This window comes from Somniosus microcephalus, chromosome 5 (genome assembly GCF_052327205.1).
Source record: "Somniosus microcephalus isolate GS21.2 chromosome 5, FLI_Smic_1.0, whole genome shotgun sequence".
Taxonomy (NCBI): Eukaryota; Metazoa; Chordata; class Chondrichthyes; order Squaliformes; family Somniosidae; genus Somniosus; species Somniosus microcephalus.
The window spans coordinates 164,577,845-164,599,095 of record NC_140991.1 but is presented as its reverse complement, the minus strand read 5'-3'; the positions used below and the strand labels follow the sequence as shown (position 1 = coordinate 164,599,095).

Here is a 21,251-nt window from a genome sequence, read left to right as displayed (position 1 = left end):
GAGGTGGTGGCGTTCCCGTGCGCCTGCTGTCCTTGTCCTTCTAAGTGGAAGAGGTTTGGGAGGTGCTGCCGAAGAAGCCTTGGTGAACTGCTGCAGTGCATCTTTTAGATGGTACACACTGCAGCCATGGTATGCCGGTGGTGGAGGTAGTGAATGTTTAAGGTGGTGGATGGGGTGCCAATCAAGTGGGCTGCTTTGTCCTGGATGGTGTTGAGCTTCTTGAGTGTTGTTGCAGCTGCACTCATCCAGGCAAGTGGAGCGAATTGGAGTTGTATGTTAGTAGGGGGCTACCCCACAAGGCAGTCGTCAAGATGGATGCCTGTACACTAGTCCACATGGCTGAATAAATGTCTAGCACAAGCTAGCTGTTCATAATGAAAACGTCTATTTATTTATGAACATAACATGGTACCAGAAGTGGTAATATCTGCTGAATATTGTGAAACGTGACATGGAGAATTTGAAGCCACCGGAGGGTTTGAAACTCATGGGAAATGTCGACTGCAATTGGCGGACTTTCAAACAACAATTCGAACTCTACATTGCCGCCATCAGGTTCGGTACGATGCCAGACACAAGGAAAATAGCGTTGCTGCTCATGGTTGCAGGCCCACAGGCGATAGAGGTATTTAATACGTTTATATTTGATCAAGAGGAGGACGGAGAAAAAATGGATGATGTGCTAAAGAAGTTTGATACACATTTTTCTCCCAAAAAGAACGAGACCTATGAGAGGTACGTGTTCCGTTCATGGACACAGCAGCAAAATGAGACTTTTAATAGCTTTGTGACCGATCTGAAACTGAAAGCACAGACATGTAATTTCTCTGAACTGAAATCATCCATGATTCGTGACCAGATTGTGTTTGGTATTCATGATAAAAAAAGTCAGGGAATGTTTGTTGAGAGAAACCGAACTAACATTGGAGGATGCTCTGAAAATATGCCATGCCAGTGAGCTACCTCAGAAGCACGCGAAGGCTTTCAGTGAAATTAATAATAATGCGACTGTAATGAGTGACTGTGCTGCTGTCGGTGCTGTGTTCTGCAAGGGGAAGAAACATGGGCAGAACAGAAATGCAAAGCAATCGGAGGATGGAACTTTTAATTGTAAACGCTGTGGTTACCAGCACCAGTCAAGACAATGCCCAGCGTTTGGGAAAATGTGCACAAAATGTAATGGAAAGAATCACTTTGCCAAACAATGCTTTTCAAAAGTAAAAACAAAGAAAGGGCAACAAGTCAATGTGATAGAGGACACTGATTTAAGTGAGACAATTTTTGTAGGAATGGTGTCATATGACAATATCGAAAAGGATACAGAAAATGTGCAGTCCTCAGGGATGGACAATGCTGAACATAAAGTTAATGCAGTAAAAGAGGACAAATGGATAATGTCACTGCAGGTAAATGGAGCATTAGTTACATTGAAACTAGACACTGGGGCCAAAGCAAACTTAATCAGTATGAATGACATTAAAAATATGAAAGAAAAGCCCAAAATACAGAAAAAGTCAGTACTACTGAAGAACTATAATGGACAGAAAATAGATAGCTTAGGTGTATGCAGACTTAAAGTGACAGTCAAAGACAAAGTGCATCATCTCATGTTTTCCGTTGTGGCTGAAGGACTTGATTCACTACTAGGTGACAAAGCTTGTGAGGACTTAGAACTGGTCAAGAGAGTCTGCCGTATAAACTGTGCCATAAGCAGACCAGATGACTCGGTGGATTCTGTAGTGAGTAATTTCCAGGATGTGTTCAAAGGATTTGGAGTTCTACCATTCACTTACAAGATCCAGCTAAAGGAGGATGCTCAGCCAGTGGTACATGCTCCATGGAGAGTTCCAGCACCCCTGCATGACTGGCTCAAGAAAGAACTGGACAGAATGACCACACTAGGAGTCATCAGGAAAGTCGAAGAGCCAACAGACTGGGTTAACTCCATGGTATGTGTAAAGAAAAAGAACGATGATCTAAGTGTATGCATGGATCCAAAGGACTTAAATGCAAACATAAAACGTGAACACTACCAAATTCCCAAGCGAGAAGAAATCACCAGTGAAATGTCAGGTGCCAGGTACTTCACGAAGCTCGATGCCTCACAAGGATTTTGGCAACTAAAACTGGATGAAGAGAGCACCAAATACTGTACCTTCAACACACCATTTGGCAGGTATTGTTTCCTCAGAATGCCTTTCGGGATAATATCTGCATCTGAAATCTTTCATAGAGCGATGGAACACATAATTGAAGGTCTGGAAGGAGTTCGGGTCTATGTTGATGACATCATCATCTGGGGCTCCACACTGAAAGAACACAATGAGAGACTGACTAAAGTGCTACAGAGCATACGCCGGAATGGACTGAAGCTCCACAAAGCCAAGTGTCAGTTTGGCGTCCAGGAAGTCACTTTCCTAGGAGATAATCTATCTGGTAAAGGAATAGAGCCAGATATGGAAAAAGTAAACACCATACTCAACATGCCCCGACCCACGGACAAAAAAGGAGTGCTACGCATTATGGGGATGATAAACTTCATTGGAAAGTTCATTCCTAACTTGTCAGCCAAGACAGCCTGTCTGCGAGACCTGCTACATAAAACAAATGAGTTCGCATGGACAGAAAGACATGAACAAGAGTAGATGAACCTCAAAACAGTGCTGACAACCACACCTGTACTCACCTTCTTTGACCCAACAAAGAGAATCAAAGTGTCGACGGATGCATCAAAAGATGGCCTAGGCGCGGTCTTGCTACAAACAGAGGGTGAAGATTGGAAGCCTGTTGCCTATGCCTCCAGGTCTATGACTGATTCTGAGTGTCGATACGCCCAGATTGAAAAGGAATGTCTAGGCTTGGTAGTTGGACTAGAAAAGTTCCATGGCTACATATATGGACTTCCCACCTTCACAGTTGAGACAGACCACTGCCCACTGGTTGCCATCATTAAAAAAAATCTGAATGAGATGTCTCCAAGGATTCAACGACTCATGATGAAGCTGCAAAGATATGACTTTGAACTGATCTACACACCAGGCAAACACATAGGGGGAGAAATTCGGTTGTTAGCGCCACCGACTAACACCTAAAGAGGCCGAGAAGTGGGGCGCTAGCCAATTTCCGGGCGGGCGCAAGGCGCCTAGCGCCTCGCCCCATATTGAGCATGCATTTAACGCCGCGCCCGCTCATGGGCGCAGGCTGATTATGACGTCATTTGAGTGTGCAACGCCTTTTGGGCACCCTGGACCGGAAATTCAGTGGCGCCCCCCTCCGTAGCGCCTGGCGCTAATAGTGACAGCTTACCTCTCGGGCTGGAGGAGCGTTATTTAAAGGGGACTGGTGTGGTTTAAAAGCGGCAGCCATTTTTGGTGCACAACTTCCTCGAGAGCTACAAAGAGTTGCTGAGCTTCACACTGAGAGCCATTTGACCACTGAGCCAGCGCAGGCAGACGATCTTCAGCCTTCTGACCATCACCTTGCTGTTGGTGAGCCTTGAAAACGGGGAACCTTCCTGTGGGCACTTATTATGGGGGCTGCATTGGAGGGGAACGTCCTGCTGCTGAATCATCTGGAAAGGGCACTGAGATGCTGGGAGAGGGGGGCGGGCATGGCCAGATGGAGGAGGGCCAACAGACGTCACCATAGCAGACCTTACGCTGGCAGGGTTATCCGACAGCAGTTTTCCTACATGAACACGCCGGAGGAGCAGTGTGTCAGAAGGTTGCGATTTAGAAAGGAGGTGGTGACTGAGCTGTGCCAGCTGCTTCAGCCAGATCTGCAGCCTCAGATAAGGTGCAGGACATCTCTGTCGGTGGCTGAGAAGATACCCGCTGGCCTGAACTTCTACGCGAGTGGCTCGTCTCAGGCTGCGCGTCAGAGGCTGATTAGAAGTAGCTTCCAGGCCCCGCTCACGGAATGCTTGCTGCCATTCCAAGAACAGGAATGGAACCGGTCTGATACCCCCAAGCCTGTGAAGGGCAAGATGCATGTAAATAGAAGTCATGGCCATTGTAAATGAAGAAAGTGTTTCATCACACAAAATGTGGTTCCTTCAAACATGAGAAAGCTATGGCAACAGAAAGCAAAACTAATACACTGACACATAACTGTTTCTCACACCCGGGAGACTGTCCAAAACATAAATCACATTCCGACCATCTTCCTTGGCCTTGATTCCACTGCGCCAACCAAAGCATCCACTGCCCCATCAGTGAGGCCTTCCGCCCTCTGCCTCACCCTTTCCATGTCTTGCTAGGCTGATGCGCCACAGGTAGGCTCCCACCGCTTTGAAGGCCTACAAGGCAGTGAGTGTCTGGTGATGCCAAATGACCTGCCCCTTTAAGAGCTGGCCGGCGCCAGTGTGTCTCAGGGAAAGTGATTATTGACAGCACCCTCGCTGCACCCCGCCGCCGCGAAATTGAGTTGCGCCGGCGGGTTAGCGCCTTAAGAGTAGCGTGCAGCGCCTGCTTTAGCGCCGCAATCACCTTTAGGGGCGCTGTAACCCAATATCGCGCTAGGTGGCGCTAAATTGCACCTGGCGCTAAACTTTGCGCATCGCCAGGACTAGCACCCCAAACGCAGCTATACCGAATTTCTAGGCCAGAGTGTTAGCAGATGCACTATCCCGAGCACCCACAATGAGTCATGTGAGCTCTACTGAGGAAGACGTGGATGTTCATGTGAGTATGGTCACTGCTGCGCTGCCTGTGTCAGACCCAAAATCAAAGCAAATAGCAGAAGAAACAGTAAAAGATACAGTGTTACAAACAGTAATAGAGAACATTCATCATGGTTGGCCAAAAGGTTCCTGTCCAAAGTACTATCACATCAGGTCAGAGTTAAGTGTCGCAAGTGGACTATTACTAAAACAAAACAGAATAGTCACTCCACAGGCTCTACGTCAAGACATGCTCAAAAGGATTCATGAGGGACACCTCGGAATTGAAAAATGCAAAAGGAGAGCAAGAGACACTGTTTATTGGCCTGGCATAAATAAGGACATTGAGAACATGATAGGCATATGTGAGACATGTCAGAAACACCAAAACAAACAAGCAAAGGAACCAATGATAGTAGCTGACTTACCAACAGCACCATGGCAAAAGGTTGGTATGGACCTCTTTCATTTGAATGGTAAAGACTATCTAATAGTGATTGACTACTACTCTAACTATCCTGAGATGGCGCTGCTCTCAAGCACATCAGCAAGCAGTGTCATAATGCATGTTAAATCCATCTTCGCCAGACATGGAATTCCCAGGATTGCCGTTAGCGACAATGGTCCGTGCTTCAACTGTAAGGAGTGGCAATAGTTTGCAGCACATTATGACTTTCAACACATCACATCCAGTCCTCTGTATGCTCAGTCGAATGGTAAGGCAGAGAAAGGTATTCAAGTTCTCAAACAGCTGCTGAAGAAAGCAACAGAAAGCAAGTCTGATCCTTATCTCGCCCTGCTGAGCTACCGAGCGTCCACTTTAGACTCTTGTTCTTCACCTGCTGAACTCCTAATGGGTCGCAAGTTGTGCACCACGCTACCCTGCTGTGCAAAAGAAAAGCAGAGTAAGGAACTGAGACAGAGACTTCAACTGTTAAAGCTGAAACAGAAATCACACTATGACAAGTCATCCAAAACTCTGAAACCATTGACAAGGGATGTTGTTGTCAGGATTGAGGATCCAGATGCATGGAACAGGAAAGCTACAGTTCTTGAGGAAGTAGGACCAAGGTCATGCACTGTTAGAACTGAGGAAGGACAGATTCTCAGGAGGAACCGCCGTTCCCTCCTGAAAACACAAGAAACTATCCAAGAGCAAATCGATGACAATGCCGCAACTGAATCTTGTCACTCACCACCAGAACAATCTAACATGAAAACACATCAGACTTACCTGTGCTAAGAAGATCCACACGTGAAGTAAAAAAGCCTGATAGACTTAATCTTTGAAGACAAAGAAAACTATAATAAAAGAATGAAAAGCTTAGAGTTCATAAAGTAAAGCTTTGAAAATGTGTTGACTGTTGTGAAGATGTTTATGTCGTTATGATTGATTGATATTGATTTTGTTTAACCTCAAAGAAAGGGGGATGTAATGATCAGTAACATGTCATTCTAGAATGATACACTAGGTGGAGCTGTATGTTAGTAGGGGGCTACCCCACAAGGCAGTAGTCAAGATGGATGCCTGTACACTAGTCCACATGGCTGAATAAATGTCTAGCACAAGCTAGCTGTTCATAATGAAAACGTCTATTTGTTTATGAACATAACATTTCCTGCACTTTATCCAGGTCCTCCTGACCACATCCCTGCTGCTGACCTCCTCAGCTATATCCAGCCAGGCTCTTTTTGTTTCTTGTGGAGGTCTCATTTGTCTAACAGCAGGGAAGAGATCCTCCCTGCGTGCTCTGACAGCCTCCACAAGAATATGCAGTGCTGAATCTGAGAAGCGTGGTAGCCTTTGGCTATCCATCCTTCCAAATTTATAAGAGTACTGTGGCCTTTCTTTGTCAGGTTCTACCCTCCTCTAGCAACCTTCAAACGAGTTGAGTGCAAGGTTGCATTAAATATCGGCGCTGGAAACGGGTCATCGATGAAGTCACCAGACCTGCACTATTTAATAGGGCTGGGAAATGCGCATGAGTTTTTCAATTGGTGCCATTAACTTAAAGGTGCTCTGAGCAACGCGCTGCTCAGAACATCGCGTTCCTGACCCAACACAAAGATAAAAATTCCAGCCTAAGTGTGCACTCAGTTGACAGCACTCATGCCTCTTAGTCAGAAAGTTTGGAGTTCAAGCCCACAATGGACTTGAGTGCATAAATTAGGCTGACACCACAGTGCATTGCTTTGGGAGTGCAGCATTACCAAAGTTGTTGTTGTCTTTCCAATGAATATTAAACATTTTTGTTATTCATTTATGCGATGTGGGCGTCGCTGGCAAGGCCAACATTTATTGCCCATCCCTAATTGCCCTTGAGAAGGTGGTGGTGAGCTGCCTTCTTGAACCGCTGCAGTCCGTGTGGTAAAGGTCCTCCCACAGTGCTGTTAGGTAGAGATTTCCAGAATTTTGACCCAGCGACGATTAAGGAACGGCGATATATTTCTAAGTCAGGATGGTGTGTGACTTGGAGGGGAACTTGGAGGTGGTGGTGTTCCCGTGCGCCTGCTGCCTTTGTCCTTCCAGATGGAAGAGGTTTGGGAGGTGCTGCCGAAGAAGCCTTGGTGAGTTGCTGCAGTGCATCTTTTAGATGGTACACACTGCAGCCATGGTATGCCGGTGGTGGAGGTAGTGAATGTTTAAGGCGGTGGATGGGGTGCCAATCAAGTGGGCTGCTTTGTCCTGGATGGTGTCGAGCTTCTTGAGTATTGTTGCAGCTGCACTCATCCAGGCAAGTGGAGCGTATTCCATCATACTCCTTACTTGTGCCTTGTAGATGGTGGAAAGGGTTTGCGGAGTCAGGAGGTGAGACACTCGCCGCAGAATACCTAGCCTCTGACCTGCTCTTGCCACAGTATTTATGTGGCTGGTCCAGTTAAGTTTCTGGTCAATGATGACCCCCAGGATGTTGGTGGGGGGATTCGGTGATGGTAATGCTGTTGAATGTCAAGGGGAGGTGGTTAGACACTCGCTTGTTAGAGATCATCATTGCCTGGCACTTCTGTGGCGCAAATATTACCTGCCACTTATTAGCCCAAGCCTGAACGTCGTCCAGGTCTTGTTGCATGCGGGCATGGACTGCTTCATTATCTGAGGAGTTGTGAATGGCACTGAACACTGTGCAGCCATCAGCGAACATCCCCATTTCCGACCTTATGTTGGAGGGAAGTTTGATGAAGCAGCTGAAGATGGTTGGGGCTAGGACACTGCCCTGAGGAAATCCTGCAGCGATGTCCTGGGGCTGTGATGATTGACCTTCAACCACCAGAACTGAGACCCAATCTGCCTGCTCAGGTTGATATAAAGGATCCCAAAGCATTTTGTTTTGAATAAGAGCAGGGCATTCTCTCCAAGTAATTTGTTAGTTGCAAAATGCTTTGTGACGTCCGGAGGATGTGACAAGGGACTATATAAATGCAAGCTATTTCTTTCTTCAACACAGCATCAATCAAGCAATTCGTACTGTAATGGCCATAACAACAACTTGAAATGTGTTGTGATTAGCTCTCTACATACTGCCCAGCATATTTTTTTTAAGCAATGTGTCTGACCTCATTCTTGGCACCAGGTTATGTGAGAAAATGAGTGGAAAACTAAAAGACTTGAGTCTGGCACAGCATAAAAAGTGATTATAAACAGAGCATGTCAGTGTGAGGTAACTACAAAACTATATATATGCAATAAAAACAGAAAATGCTGGAAATACTCAGCAGGTCAGGCAGCATCTGTGGAGAGAGAAACAGAGTTAACGTTTCAGGTTGATGACCCTTCGTCAGAACTGGAAAAAGTTGGAGATGGAACAGGTTTTTAAGCAAGTGTCGGGACAGGGAAAGGGGGGAGGGGAGGAAAGAACAAAAGGGAAGGTCTGTGATAGGATGGAAGGTAGGAGAGATTAAGAGACAAAAGGGATGATGGTGCAAGGCAAAAGGAGATGGTAATGGGACAAGTTAAGAAACAATAGCTGACTCTAGATGAAGTGTAAATGACAGAATGATCGACAGCTGCCATGTGAGAGAGAGAAAACAAGATAGGGGCAGAGCTTAGTGTTTGCTTAATCTCTCCTGCCTTCCATCCTATCACAGACCTTCCCTTTTGTTCTTTCCTCCCCTCCCCCCTTTCCCTGCCCCTCCACTTGCTTAAAAACCTGTTCCATCTCCAACTTTTTCCAGTTCTGACAAAGGGTCATCAATCTGAAACGTTAACTCTGTTTCTCTCTCCACAGATGCTGCCTGACCTGCTGAGTATTTCCAGCATTTTCTGTTTTTATTTCAGATTTCCAGCATCTGCAGTATTTTGCTTTTGTATATATATGCAAGGATGCCTTTCTTTACTGGCATTTCCCAAATCTTCAAACTTGTCATGAAAATCACTTTACACTCCTAATAATCACAATTGCAAGTTACTTCTGATTTATTTTACCAGTTCTCGGGTAATTGTAATTAAGAAGAGCAAACTGTACTGAGCCATAAAGTACATCCACTCACATTTAGACGAAAGATATTTTATCCATGCATTTTTATGTTATTTTCACCCTCTACTAATGAGAGATTATATAGGGTGCCGTCGACAGCAGACACGATACTCCCACCATTAACAGCACTTTTTGTTAATACAGGACCTGACCTTGAGAAACCCAGTCATACCACAGTTTTGTGAATCTCACCAGCAATTGTTAAATTACCAGACAAAAGTAAAAGCATAGAAACTGAATTCCCTCCGTTTTGTCAATGTGAATTGTGCATCTTGGCTTTGATTTGGAGCAGCAGAAGAGAGAAAAGTAAATACGGGAGAACTCTGTTTGAGTGCAGTTCCCCAAAGTGCATCTTTATGATGTAAATGCTCTATAAGATTCCATTGTGTATCACGCCAAGAGAATGGGTAGGAGACCAGGAGATGCCCCCCCCGCTTCTATCCTAAAGGAGTGGTCAGTTTTAATGAAGATGGCTGAGCAGGCTGAAGCTGGATGCTCCTGTGCATATGCAGTCTGACCCATAAGCTACTCAGGAAAGTGATGGGCACAATAAACTCACTACATATTATTTTTGTAAGTTTAAGCTTGCCAAGAAAAGTGAAAACTTAAATGTTTTCTAATATTTTAATTTATGACTTTTATGCGTGAAGTTTTGACCAAGGTGAGGGGTGTTAGTATTGGAAGTAGGAGCACTTTGCATTTTTAGAGATTTCAGCATCAAGCAGTCCAGATGAAATATACAGGCTGATTTTATGAAATCTCAATTGCAACAGTTGAGGCTCCCCATCAGACGGGCTGTTTTGTAAAACAGTTCTATAGCGTCTAACATTTTGGACCTTGGCCTTTTATTTAGGTTTTGCCATAAAAGAAATTATGTTACTTAAGTGAAATAATTTGTAAAACACACTGGGGTAGATTTTCCACGGGGTCTCCCAATCTCTCCCGTAACTTTGGTAGAAACCCCAGAGAAACAGCGTAAACGGCCGTTGGAAGAACTGCTGCAGAAAATCTATCCCAGCTAGAATACTCAATGAGTACTTTGTATCGGTGTATACTAAGGAGGTGGATGCTGACAAAATATCGGTAGAAGTGGAAAAGGTAGAAGCAATGGAAGGGGTGAAAATTGATAGACAGAATGTACTAGAAAGGCTGGGTATGCTCAGAGTGGATAAGTCGCCTGGTCCAGATGGCTTGCATCCCAGATTGCTAAGGGAATTGGGAGAGAAGATAGCAGAAGGGCTTACCATAATTTTCCAATCTTCCCTAGATGCGGGGGAGGCGCCTGAGGATTGGAAAGTGGCAAATGTGACACCATTGTTGAGAAAGGATGTAAGAACAATCCTAGTAACTACAGGCCAGTCAGTTTAACATCAGTGGTGGGTAAAGTTTTAGAAACAATAATCAAGGAAAAAATTAACGGGCACTTGGAGAGGTTTAAGCTAATTAAGGAGAGCCAACACGGATTTGTAACAGGCAGATTGTGTTTGACTAATCTAATTTAATTTTTTGATGAAGTAACAGGGAGGATTGATGAAGGGAATGCATTGGATGTTGTCTACATAGATTTTAGGAAGGTGTTTAACAAAGTACCACATAGAAGGCTGGTTAACAAAATTGAGGCTCGTGGAATCGATGGGTCAGTGGCAGTTTGGATAAGGAAATGGCTTAAGGATAGAAAACAGCAAGTAATGGTAAATAGCTGTTTTTCAGATTGGAGGATGGTAGACAGTGGTGTTCCCCAAGGGTCAGTGCTGGGGCCGCTGCTTTTTTGATGTATATAAATGACCTGGATATTGGAATACAGAGTAGAATTTCTAAATTTACTGATGGCACCATACTTGGGGGTGTGGCAAACAGTGAGGATGATACCAATCGACTGCAACAGGACATAGAAAGGCTAGCAGAATGGGCAGACAAGTGGCAGATGGAATTTAGTACAGAGAAGTGTGAGGTGATGCATTTTGGCAGAAGGAACAGAGAGAGGTAATATACACTTAATGGCACAGTTTTAAAGAGCGTGCAGGGACAGAGGGACCTGGGAGTTAATGTGCATAGGCCCCTGAAGGTGGCGGGACATATTGAGAGAGTGGTTAGCAAAGCATATGGGATCTTGGGCTTCATAAATAGAGGTATTGAGTACAAAAGTAGAGAAGTTATGCTGAACCTTTATAAAGCGCTGGTTAGACCACAACTGGAGTATTGCGTCCAGTTCTGGTCACCACACTTTAGGAAGGATGGGAAGGCACTTGAGAGGATGCAGAGGAGATTTGCCAGAATGGTTCTGAGGATGGGGGATCTTAGCTACAAGGACAGGTTGGAGAACCTGGATTTGTTTTCATTAAAGCAAAGGAGGTTGAGGGGTGATTTGATAGAGGTGTACAAGATTATGACGGGTTTGGATAGGCTAGACGGAGAAAGGCTGTTCCCACTAGCTGATGGTACAAGGACTAGGGGACACAGATTTAAGGTTTTGAGCAAGAGATACAGGGGGGACGTGAGGGGAAACCTTTTTACACAGCGAGTCGTGAGGACCTGGAACTCGCTGCCGACGGAAGTGGTGGAAGCAGAGACACTCAATATTTTCAAGGGGAGACTGGATAGGCTTGAGGGAAATAAACTTGCAGGGCTATGGGGATAGAGTGGGGGAATGGGACTGACTGGATTGCGCTACAGAGAGCCGGCATGGTCTTGATGGGCTGAATGGCCTCCTTCTGTGCTGTTATGACATGACTCTATGACTATATAGCACAGATAAAAATCAAGGCAATATGACAGACTATAGAATAGGGTAGAATATATAACCTCACTGCAACACACTGCAGCTAAAAAGACTACAACAACTTGCATTTATATAGCGTCATTAACATAGTAAAATGTCCCAAGGCGCTGCACAGGAGTGTTATCAAATAAAATTTGACACCGAGCCACGTAAGGAGATATTAGGGCAGATGATCAAAAGCTTGGTCAAAGAGGTAGGTTTTAAGGACCATCTTAAAGGAGAAAGAGAGAGAGACAGGTGGAGAAGTTTAGTGAGGGATTTGCAGGACGTAGGGCCTCGGCAGCTGAAGGCACGGTCGCCAATGGTGGAGTGATTAAAATTGGGGATAAGCAAAAGGCTAGAATTAGAGGAGCACAGATATCTTGGAAAGTTTTAGGGCTGGAGGAAGTTACAGAGGTGTGGAGGGGTGAGGCCATGGAGGGATTTGAAAACAAGGATGAGAATTTTAAAATCGAGGCGTTGCTCAACTGGGAGCCACTGTAGGTCAGTGAGCACAGGGTTGATGGGTGAACGGGACTTGCTGTAACTAGTTTAATTCAATAAAACACAAGTGCCTCAACAAACAGGAATGAAAATTTATATATGGATTGAACTTTCTGTTAAGTTGAATTTGCTCATTCAAGGGAGAACCTTTTCCAAGTCAACATCCCAGTTGAATCAAACATGTACAAAAACTCTGATTAACTTTTATGTATTTTTTTGTTCTATTTGTTTCTACTGATTTAAAAAAAAATAAGTTCTGTAGAAAATTCTGATGTATTCATAAGAATTCGCTTGGACGAGCTACAAAGACCAGTGGTATGAGGCTGGTACAGCCAATTTGGTCATTTATAAAGGTGCCTCTGCAATTTTATCATTTGATATCAGCAACGTTATTGATATTGAAATCAGCAGAAATGATCATCTAGGTAATGCAGGTGGCTAGAGCAGCTACATGGTGTCAAATACATCTTTGGGTTGTAGTCCCTCATTTACTCAGCTCTCAATCTCAGTCTGCCACTATAGAAAAGAACCAATAAAAGTTTTTATTCGTTCACAGGGTGTGGGCATCACTGACAAGGCCAGCATTTATTGCCCATCCCTAATTGCCCTTGAGAAGGTAGTGATCAACTGCCTTCTTGAATCGCTTCAGTCCATGAGGTGAAGGTACTCCCACTATGCTGTTAGGGAGGGAGTTTCAGGATTTTGACCCAGCGACTATGAAGGAACGGCGATATATTTCCATAGTCAGGTTGGTGTGTGACTTGGAGGGGAATTTGCAGGTGGTGGTGTTCCCATGCGCCTGCTGCCCTTGTCCTTCCAGGTGGTAGAGGTCGCGGGTTTGGGAGGTGCTGTCGAAGAAGCCTTGGAGAGTAGCTGCAGTGCATCTTGTAGATGGTACACACTGCAGCCAAGGTGCACTGTGGCTGGAGGGAGTGAATATTTAATGTGATGGATGGGGTGCCAATCAAGCAGGCTGCTTTGTCCTGGATGGTGTTGTGCTTCTTGAGTGTTGTTGCAGCTGCACTCATCCAGGCAAGTAGAGAGTATGCCATCACACTCCTGACTTATGCCTTGTAGATGGTGGAGAGTGTTGTATCCGTGTGTTAATGGAGACACGGAATGCAGGAGTTGGTTTAACAGGTGTTTACTGAACAAAGTCTGGAGGTGAACTAAAAGATACAAGACACTATACAAGCTTATATAGCCCGAGTGGCCACTACCGGCATTACAGTACACAGGGGCTCTTAAAGGCACATACACCACAATTCCTCCCCTTTTAGACAACCAGTACATAACATTTTAAGTAATCATTAATTAACATGTTTACAAGAACAATAATCTACACATTGGCTGCAGTTAATCAATTATAAGTCAGTCTCTCTGGAGGCTTCCTGACTCGGTCCGGATAACGCCTCGGTGGTGTAGTAGGTTCTTTTGGCAAGGTCGATTCGGCTTGAATGCCAGTGTCGGGTTCATCTGGTTCCAGTATCACCGGATCAGAGGTAGATACTATGGGTATCTCTGCTTCATCATTAGGCGTATAGAGTTGTGCTGTAGGTTGTCCCTTTTCGGATGACTCTATGATCTGGTCAGCATGGCACCTTATTATGCTTTCTCCAATGTCCACGGTATACATCAGCGGTCCTAGTCGTGTGCAAATAGTTCCAGGCTGCCATTTCTCGGTATGGTAGTCCGGGCCAAAACTTGTTGACCTATCTGGAAGGTTCTAGTTGACCTTTCATTCATGCCTTGAAATTGCCGGTTCTCTACAACCCTTCTGATGTTTGGCTTGATCAAATCCAGCCGGCATCTTAGTCTTCTATTGAAAAACATCATGGCGGGAGTTTGGTTTGTAACTACATGTGTTGCATTCCTGTATGCAAACAAGAAGTTATCTACCTTATGCTGTAGATGTATGTCTTCATTACCCATGGCCTTTATGGCCTTCTTGAAGGTCTGGACAAACCTTTCAGCCAATCCATTGGTGGCGGGATGGTATGGGGCGGACGTGTAGTGCTTAACCCCATTGTTTTTTAAGAACTTCCTGAATTCTTCGGACACAAATTGCGGTCCATTATCAGAACAGATCTGTTCAGGCAGCCCATTCCTGGCAAATATGGTCCTTAATACTGTGATGGTTTTTTCCGTGGTGGTGGAGGACATCTTTATTACCTCCGGCCACTTGGAGTGTGCATCAACCGCGATTAAGAACATTGAGTCCATAAATGGACCAGCAAAGTCGATGTGTACCCTTTGCCATGGAGATGAGGGCCACTCCCATGGATGTAGAGGGGCTTGTGGTGGGGCGTTTTGGACCTTCTGGCATCCTAGACAGCCCTTGGTCATTTCATCGATGTCTCCATCGATACCTGGCCACCACACAAACGCTCTGGCTAGGTTCTTCATTTTTACTCCACCCAGATGCCCCTCGTGAAGCTCCTTTAGCACTTTATCCTGGAGTTTGGGTGGAATCACCACTCTGGATCCACACATCAAGGTTCCTCGGCACACTGACAGCTGTTCTCTTCTTTGCGAGAATGCTGGCAACAGTGGTTCGCCATGTGCTGGCCATCCCTTCACCGTTAAATCGTAGACTCGTGAGAGAGTCGGGTCATTTCTCGCTTCCTTTTCAATGGTAGAATTTGTTACTGGTAGACATTCCACTATGGTTGAGTGGAACATCTCCACTGGGTCCACTGTAGCTGCCTCTTCTACCGTTGGCAACGGTAGACGCGATAAACCGTCAGCATTTCCATGCTGTTTTGATCCTTTGTATTCTATGTCATATTGGTGTGCCCCTAGGAAAAGGGACCACCTCTGTAGCCTTTGCGCTGTCATAATGGGAACGCCCTTTTTAGGGTTGAATATGGAGACGAGGGGTTGATGGTCAGTCAACAAGGTAAATTTTTGTCCGTGTAGGTAATGGTTGAATTTCTTCACTCCCCATACCAGGCTGAGTGCTTCCCTGTCGATCTGGGCATAGTTACGCTCAGCTGAGTTCAATGAGCGTGACGCAAAAGCTATTGGCCACTCCGAGCCATCAGGGAATCTATGCGATAATACCGCTCCTACGCCGTAAGGGAATGCATCGCACGCCAGTCTGATTGGCAGTGATGGGTTGTAATGAGCCAAAACTTCCTTGGACGTGATCAAGCCTTTGCATTTATGGAAGGCACGTTTACAGTCTTCGCTCCATTTCCAATTTACTCCCGTTTGTAGCAGTTCGTTAAGAGGGTGCAGAACAGTTGACAAGTTCGGTAAAAATTTATGATAGTAATTTATCAATCCCAGGAACAACCTTAATTGTGAGACATTTTCAGGTGCTGGGGCTTTTATGACCGCTTCAATTTTTTCAGGTGACTTATGCAACCCTTCTTCGTTAATTATGTGGCCACAATATGATATTTGTTTCTGGAAAAATTCGCACTTGGTGCGATTTGCTCGTAGGCCCCGTTCTCTCAGCCTAGTGAGCACCTGCTCCAAATTGGCAAGGTGCTCGTTGTCGTTTTCTCCTGTTACAAGGATGTCGTCTAGGTAGCATTGAGTCCCCGGAATCCCTTGCAGGACTTGCTCCATAGCTCTTTGCCAGATAGCTGGAGCTGATGCTACTCCAAAAACCAGTCGATTATACTGGTACAGGCCTTTGTGTGTGTTTATCGTGAGATACTTTTTAGAGGCCTCCTCAACCTCCATCTGTAGATATGCCTGTGCCAAGTCAATTTTGGTGAAACGTTTCCCTCCGGATAGTGAGGCGAAAATATCTTCTATCCTCGGAAGAGGATACTGTACCGTGTGAAGGACCGGGTTTACAGTCACCTTGAAGTCCCCACAGATGCGAATTTTTCTCTGTTCTTCAACTTTATCATTATTCAACGTTTTCTTCATGACCGGGACGATGGGTGTTGCCCACTCGCTCCAATCTATCTTGGATAACACGCCTGCCTTTTCCAAATTCTCCAGCTCTGCCTCGACTGCTGGACAAATTGCGTATGGCACCGGCCTTGCCTTAAAAAACTTGGGAATTGCCGCATCTTCCACTTTTATTGAGGCGGTGACGCCTTTCAAGGTTCCTAGTTCCTGTTGAAACACTTCTTTGGCGTTGGCCAAGATGTCTTTTAATCGTTCAGGTATGACGTCATCATCATTTTTTTTCTTACTGGTCACCGTCAGTGCCTGAATGGAGTGCCAGTCTAAACATATCTTCCTGATCCATTCATGTCCCAACAGCGGAGGACCACCATCTTGCAGAACGTATAAATACAACTTCTGTATTTCCTTGCCGTTGTATACAACAGGCACCCTTATTTTCCCTCTGGGGTATACTTTCTGCCCCGTATATGTTTTCAAGATAATGGATGTGTCTTTCAAAGGTATATGCGGAAATAGCCGCTCGTAATCCCGTCGACTTATGACGGTCAGAGCTGATCCTGTATCTAGCTCCATTTTAACTGGGGACCCCGCTATCGTGAGGGTAACCCAAATGGTCTGGTAATCTTCTTTGGCAATTACATTATGTAATTTGAGACAACTTAGTCTCTTGTTTCCGGAGTCGCTATCGCTCTTCTGGTCTTCGGAGCTACTGTCCGTCGTCATTTGTACCTTTCTGTACTTTTCCTTATTGATTTTTTTTCTGTCAGTGGACTTTTTGTTTCCAGATCGGCATACACGTGCAATGTGTCCCATCTTTCCGCATTGCCTGCATGCTTTGTCCTTGAACCAGCAGTCCCTCTGGTCATGGGTGGATCTGCCGCAGTGATAACATCTCTCGAAAACCTGTGTCATTCCATGGGTGCCGAAGTCCTGTGGCTTTTGCTGTATCTCTGCAGCTCCTCTTGCTGCTGCTTCGTATGATACAGCCACACTGAAAGCCTTGTCCAGTGTTAAATCTTTCTCAGAAAGTAGCATTTTCTGTGTTCCTTCACTTAGGAGACCGCAGACGAATTTGTCTCGAAGAGAATCTGCCAGTCCTGCCCCGAATTGGCAGTGCTTTGACAGCTTTCTTAATTCGGTGAGGTAATCAGCGTTACTTTCATTCTTGTGCTGATTCCTCCTGAAGAATTTGAATTGTTCCGCTATCAGCAGCGGTGTTGGGTTTAAGTGCTCCTGTAGGGTATCAACAATCTCTTTAAAATTCTTGTCCATCGGTTTGGCTGGAGTGATTAAGTTTCATAACAGCCCGTATGTCCTTGCGCCCATTAGATTTAGAAGTACCGATGCCTTTTTATCATCTTCTATTTCATTCGCTGTGCAATATACCTCCACTCTTTCCACATATGTGGTCCAATCCTCTACATCACTATCGAAAGCAGTAATATTGCCAGTCTTAGGCATCCTGAAAAAAAATGGCACCTCCCGCACTTTCCTTTCTTCCCTGCCGAGAAAAAAATGGCGCCTCCCGCGCTTTCCCGCCGCTGCCGCTGCTGACAACGCTGTTCTCCGTGGTTTTTATTTATACAGATATTTTTAATAGTTGGAGACTCATTCCCGCCGGACTCTCTGGGACTTTTCCCTCCCTCTGCTTGGTCCGAACGCCGACCTGCTTTGCAGCGCTGGCCGTCTCCCGAGTGCTCCACCCTCCGTCTCTGTTTGCCTCCGCCTTCGCTGCTCGGCCCCGCTGCAGAGCCAGCCGATCGAGCCCCAGCCCGCCGCCCAGGAAGAATTATTGCAGTACCTGCCACCAGCCCGGCTAGCTGGTGAAACCACAGTTTTTTCTTTTTTTTTTCTTCGACCTTCGTCTGAGGAATCGATCTCCTTGAGGTGCTGCCGAATTGCAGGTAAGTCCGTTTCCAATTCGTCGCCACTGTTGTATCCGTGTGTTAATGGAGACACGGAATGCAGGAGTTGGTTTAACAGGTGTTTACTGAACAAAGTCTGGAGGTGAACTAAAAGATACAAGACACTATACAGGCTTATATAGCCCGAGTGGCCACTACCGGCATTACAGTACACAGGGGCTCTTAAAGGCACATACACCACAGAGAGGCTTTGGGGAGTCAGGAGGTAAGACACTGGCCAATGGTGACCCGCGGAATATTGATGGTGGGGGATTCAGCAATGGTAATGCCGTTGAATGTCAAGGGGCGGTGGTTATACTCTCACTTGTTGGAAATGGTCATTGCCTGGCACTTGTGTGGAGCGAATGTTACTTGCCAATTATCAGCCCAAGTCTGAATGTCATCCAGGTCTTGCTGCATGCGGGTACGGACTGCTTCATTGCAATGCAGGAAAGAAAAGTCGTCTTCAGGCATCTCTCACACACTGCCAGAAGTTGTGTTCCAAGTAGCACTAGGGAGATCTGGGCTACATACAGCTAATAGGTTAGATAGTGAGATCAGGAAAAAGAAGCAAGGCAAAACATAATAGAAATAGTAAATAGAAGAATGTTAACATTAATCACAGTTCTGTGTAACTGTGATTTTTAGGTGGAATACTAGCAGTGAGATTCTCTAATTAAGTGGTCCAGTCGACAGTGATTAGTTTGTGAAATATTTTGCAGTAACAATTAGCATTAATAAAGTGTAGGTCAGTTTTCTGAAATCTACGAGAGTATGTTGGACAAGGTAAGTGGGCAGTGTCACAAGCGATCTTATGTGAAATTTTCACTGGACTAACAATATTTGGTACAAAATAGGAACATGGAATAGTTTAAGTTGTTAAGATTATGAAAGAGCCCACAGCTGCTGATAGACGGTTGTGTATTTCCACCATTTCTGTTTTTATTTAAGTGTAAAGTTTAAGATGGATTTAGCAAAATAATCATAAATTGTGGTAGATCATGATGCTCTACATTAGGTCTATTACAAAAAGAAAGGAATAGTTTAGCACAGAGCTGGAATTCTCTACATCTCTTTTTTAATGTCGTAAAGCCAATGATTTGTTAACAATCTTTCATCTTTGCACAGGACATGGACAAAGTGCAAGAATCTGTGAAGCAAGGAGCTTCAATCATCGATTCATTAATCAAGCAGAGAAGCCCTGCTCTAATTGGACAGCTCCTTGTGGTATGACAGCAGTCACTAACTGGACTTCTTCAGTCACAGATGTTGTGATGTCTTAATACTGGCTGAAGGAACATGCTGCCCTCTGATGATGGCAATGAAAAACTACAAGTATCCTCTGTCAATTTTTTATCAGGAGATAACCAGGACTTGAAATCCAGTTTCGAACAGCAAAGTACTCTTAAAATCAAGTACCCAGAGTTACCAAGGTCAACAATAAAGGAGTCTACTTAACTGTTATTGTCCATCTTGCTCCTCAAGAGAGAATCTGATCATTGGTGTCCCATTTAAAAATCAGCTGTCATCCTGCTGGCCCAGTGCTAAATTACCCCATCTTTATGAATACAAAACTTACAAAAGAAATCCTGCTCCACAACTTCAAAAAATGTCTCTTCCCATCAGCTATATCAAATTACTTGGAATACAGCCAAACAGTGCATTACATTCATGGGGTTCAGAAACCTGAGCAGAAGTTCATGCAGGAGACCTATCATTTTGATTTGAAATAGTATGAGTTTTGTTTTTAAATAATTGGCTAGTAACTACTCCTCCACAAGATTACAGTGAGGTATTTTAAAGATACTTACCAGGAGCAGGAAGTTATTTTTTTTTCTTTTAAAATTGCTGTTCTAATTAGAGAATTAAAAGCAGTTGGAAAATAAAATTACAGTAATTTATAATGAAAAGCTTCTCAGTGACTGATTTCCACCAGTATGAACAGCGTCTGCATTTTACTCCCTGTCAATTAACAGAGAAAACCATTCTCAGGTGTCACACTTGCAGCTGGCCCTCAAGCTGTATTCTGGTGTCTGCATTGAAGCTTGGTGCCTCCTGGTTTGTGCAGCCGCACTGCTTGTATTGCTGAGTAGCCATGTTGAAGCAACTACTGCTCACTTTCCCATACTGCCGACATCCTAGCACTGTTTCAGCCCAGCTGACATTACTGCCCTTTCTGCCACTGCGAACTCATTCGCATGTGATACATGTATTCACACTCCGTCCTGATCTTTCTTGTTTGTTTTATTTTCATTTGATTTTTTGCACACACAGTACCAAAAGGGACAAGAGTGGCCAGCATAAGAGCCAGCAAGAGATGCAGAAAAATAAAACAAGGACTGGATGAAAGAGCCAGTAAGAAATACAAGGAGAAGTGGGTAAAGACTGGAGAAATAAATAGGAGGAGGTCCAGAGAGCAGGGGAAAGAACTAGGGAAGAGATCCAGAAAATGGGCAAAATCAATAGGAGGCAAAATACAGTTACGGGAAGAGCCAGACAAAAAAGATAAGAGATGCAACGAGGCAACAGTCTGGGGAAAGCATTGGGAATGATCCAGGAAAGTGGAAGACCAAAGCCAAAGAAGACAATGAAGTGATCCAAAGAGTGGGGCAGATGAAAGAAAAGAGCTGTAATTACTGTAATTATCTGTACCGTGCTTTTATACCTCTATCTGGATCGTAAACATATAAGTGTTTGGATGTGAATTGTTTCTTTGATTTACTGATTTTTTTGGTACAAACAGATCAAAGAAAATACCAGGATTCAATCATCAATGGTATTTTACAGAATTACAGTATATTATAATAAAGATGGTATCAGAGAAGAGAGAACTTATAGCAACACTTACAAGGCACTCAATCTACCATTACCCCCATGCCCACATCCTCTCCTTATTTCATCTACAAACTTCAACTTTTACACAACATCCAATAGATTAAAAATCCGAACTATTAACATTCTTTGCTAACACCTTTCATGCTTGCCAACCTAAAAAACTGGCAAATGCTGATGGATGCTTTCAGAAAAACTGACACACCCCTCGCACCCCCCCCCCGCAAAAAAAGCTGACAGACCAAAAG

At 44.6% G+C, this 21,251-nt stretch overlaps 1 protein-coding gene across 1 annotated transcript in view; it reads left to right on the top strand.

Annotated features, from left to right (window-relative positions):
• LOC147117419 (D-ribitol-5-phosphate cytidylyltransferase-like) overlaps nt 1–20,870 on the top strand; it is a 343,293-nt gene extending 322,423 nt beyond the window's left edge. Inside the window, exon 5 of the mRNA XM_085989367.1 lies at nt 19,300–20,870. Coding sequence (XP_085845493.1) covers nt 19,300–19,404 — 105 coding nt within the window. The 3' untranslated portion in view covers nt 19,405–20,870. The remainder of the gene's footprint in view (nt 1–19,299) is intronic.
• Nucleotides 20,871–21,251: the final 381 nt, after the last annotated feature.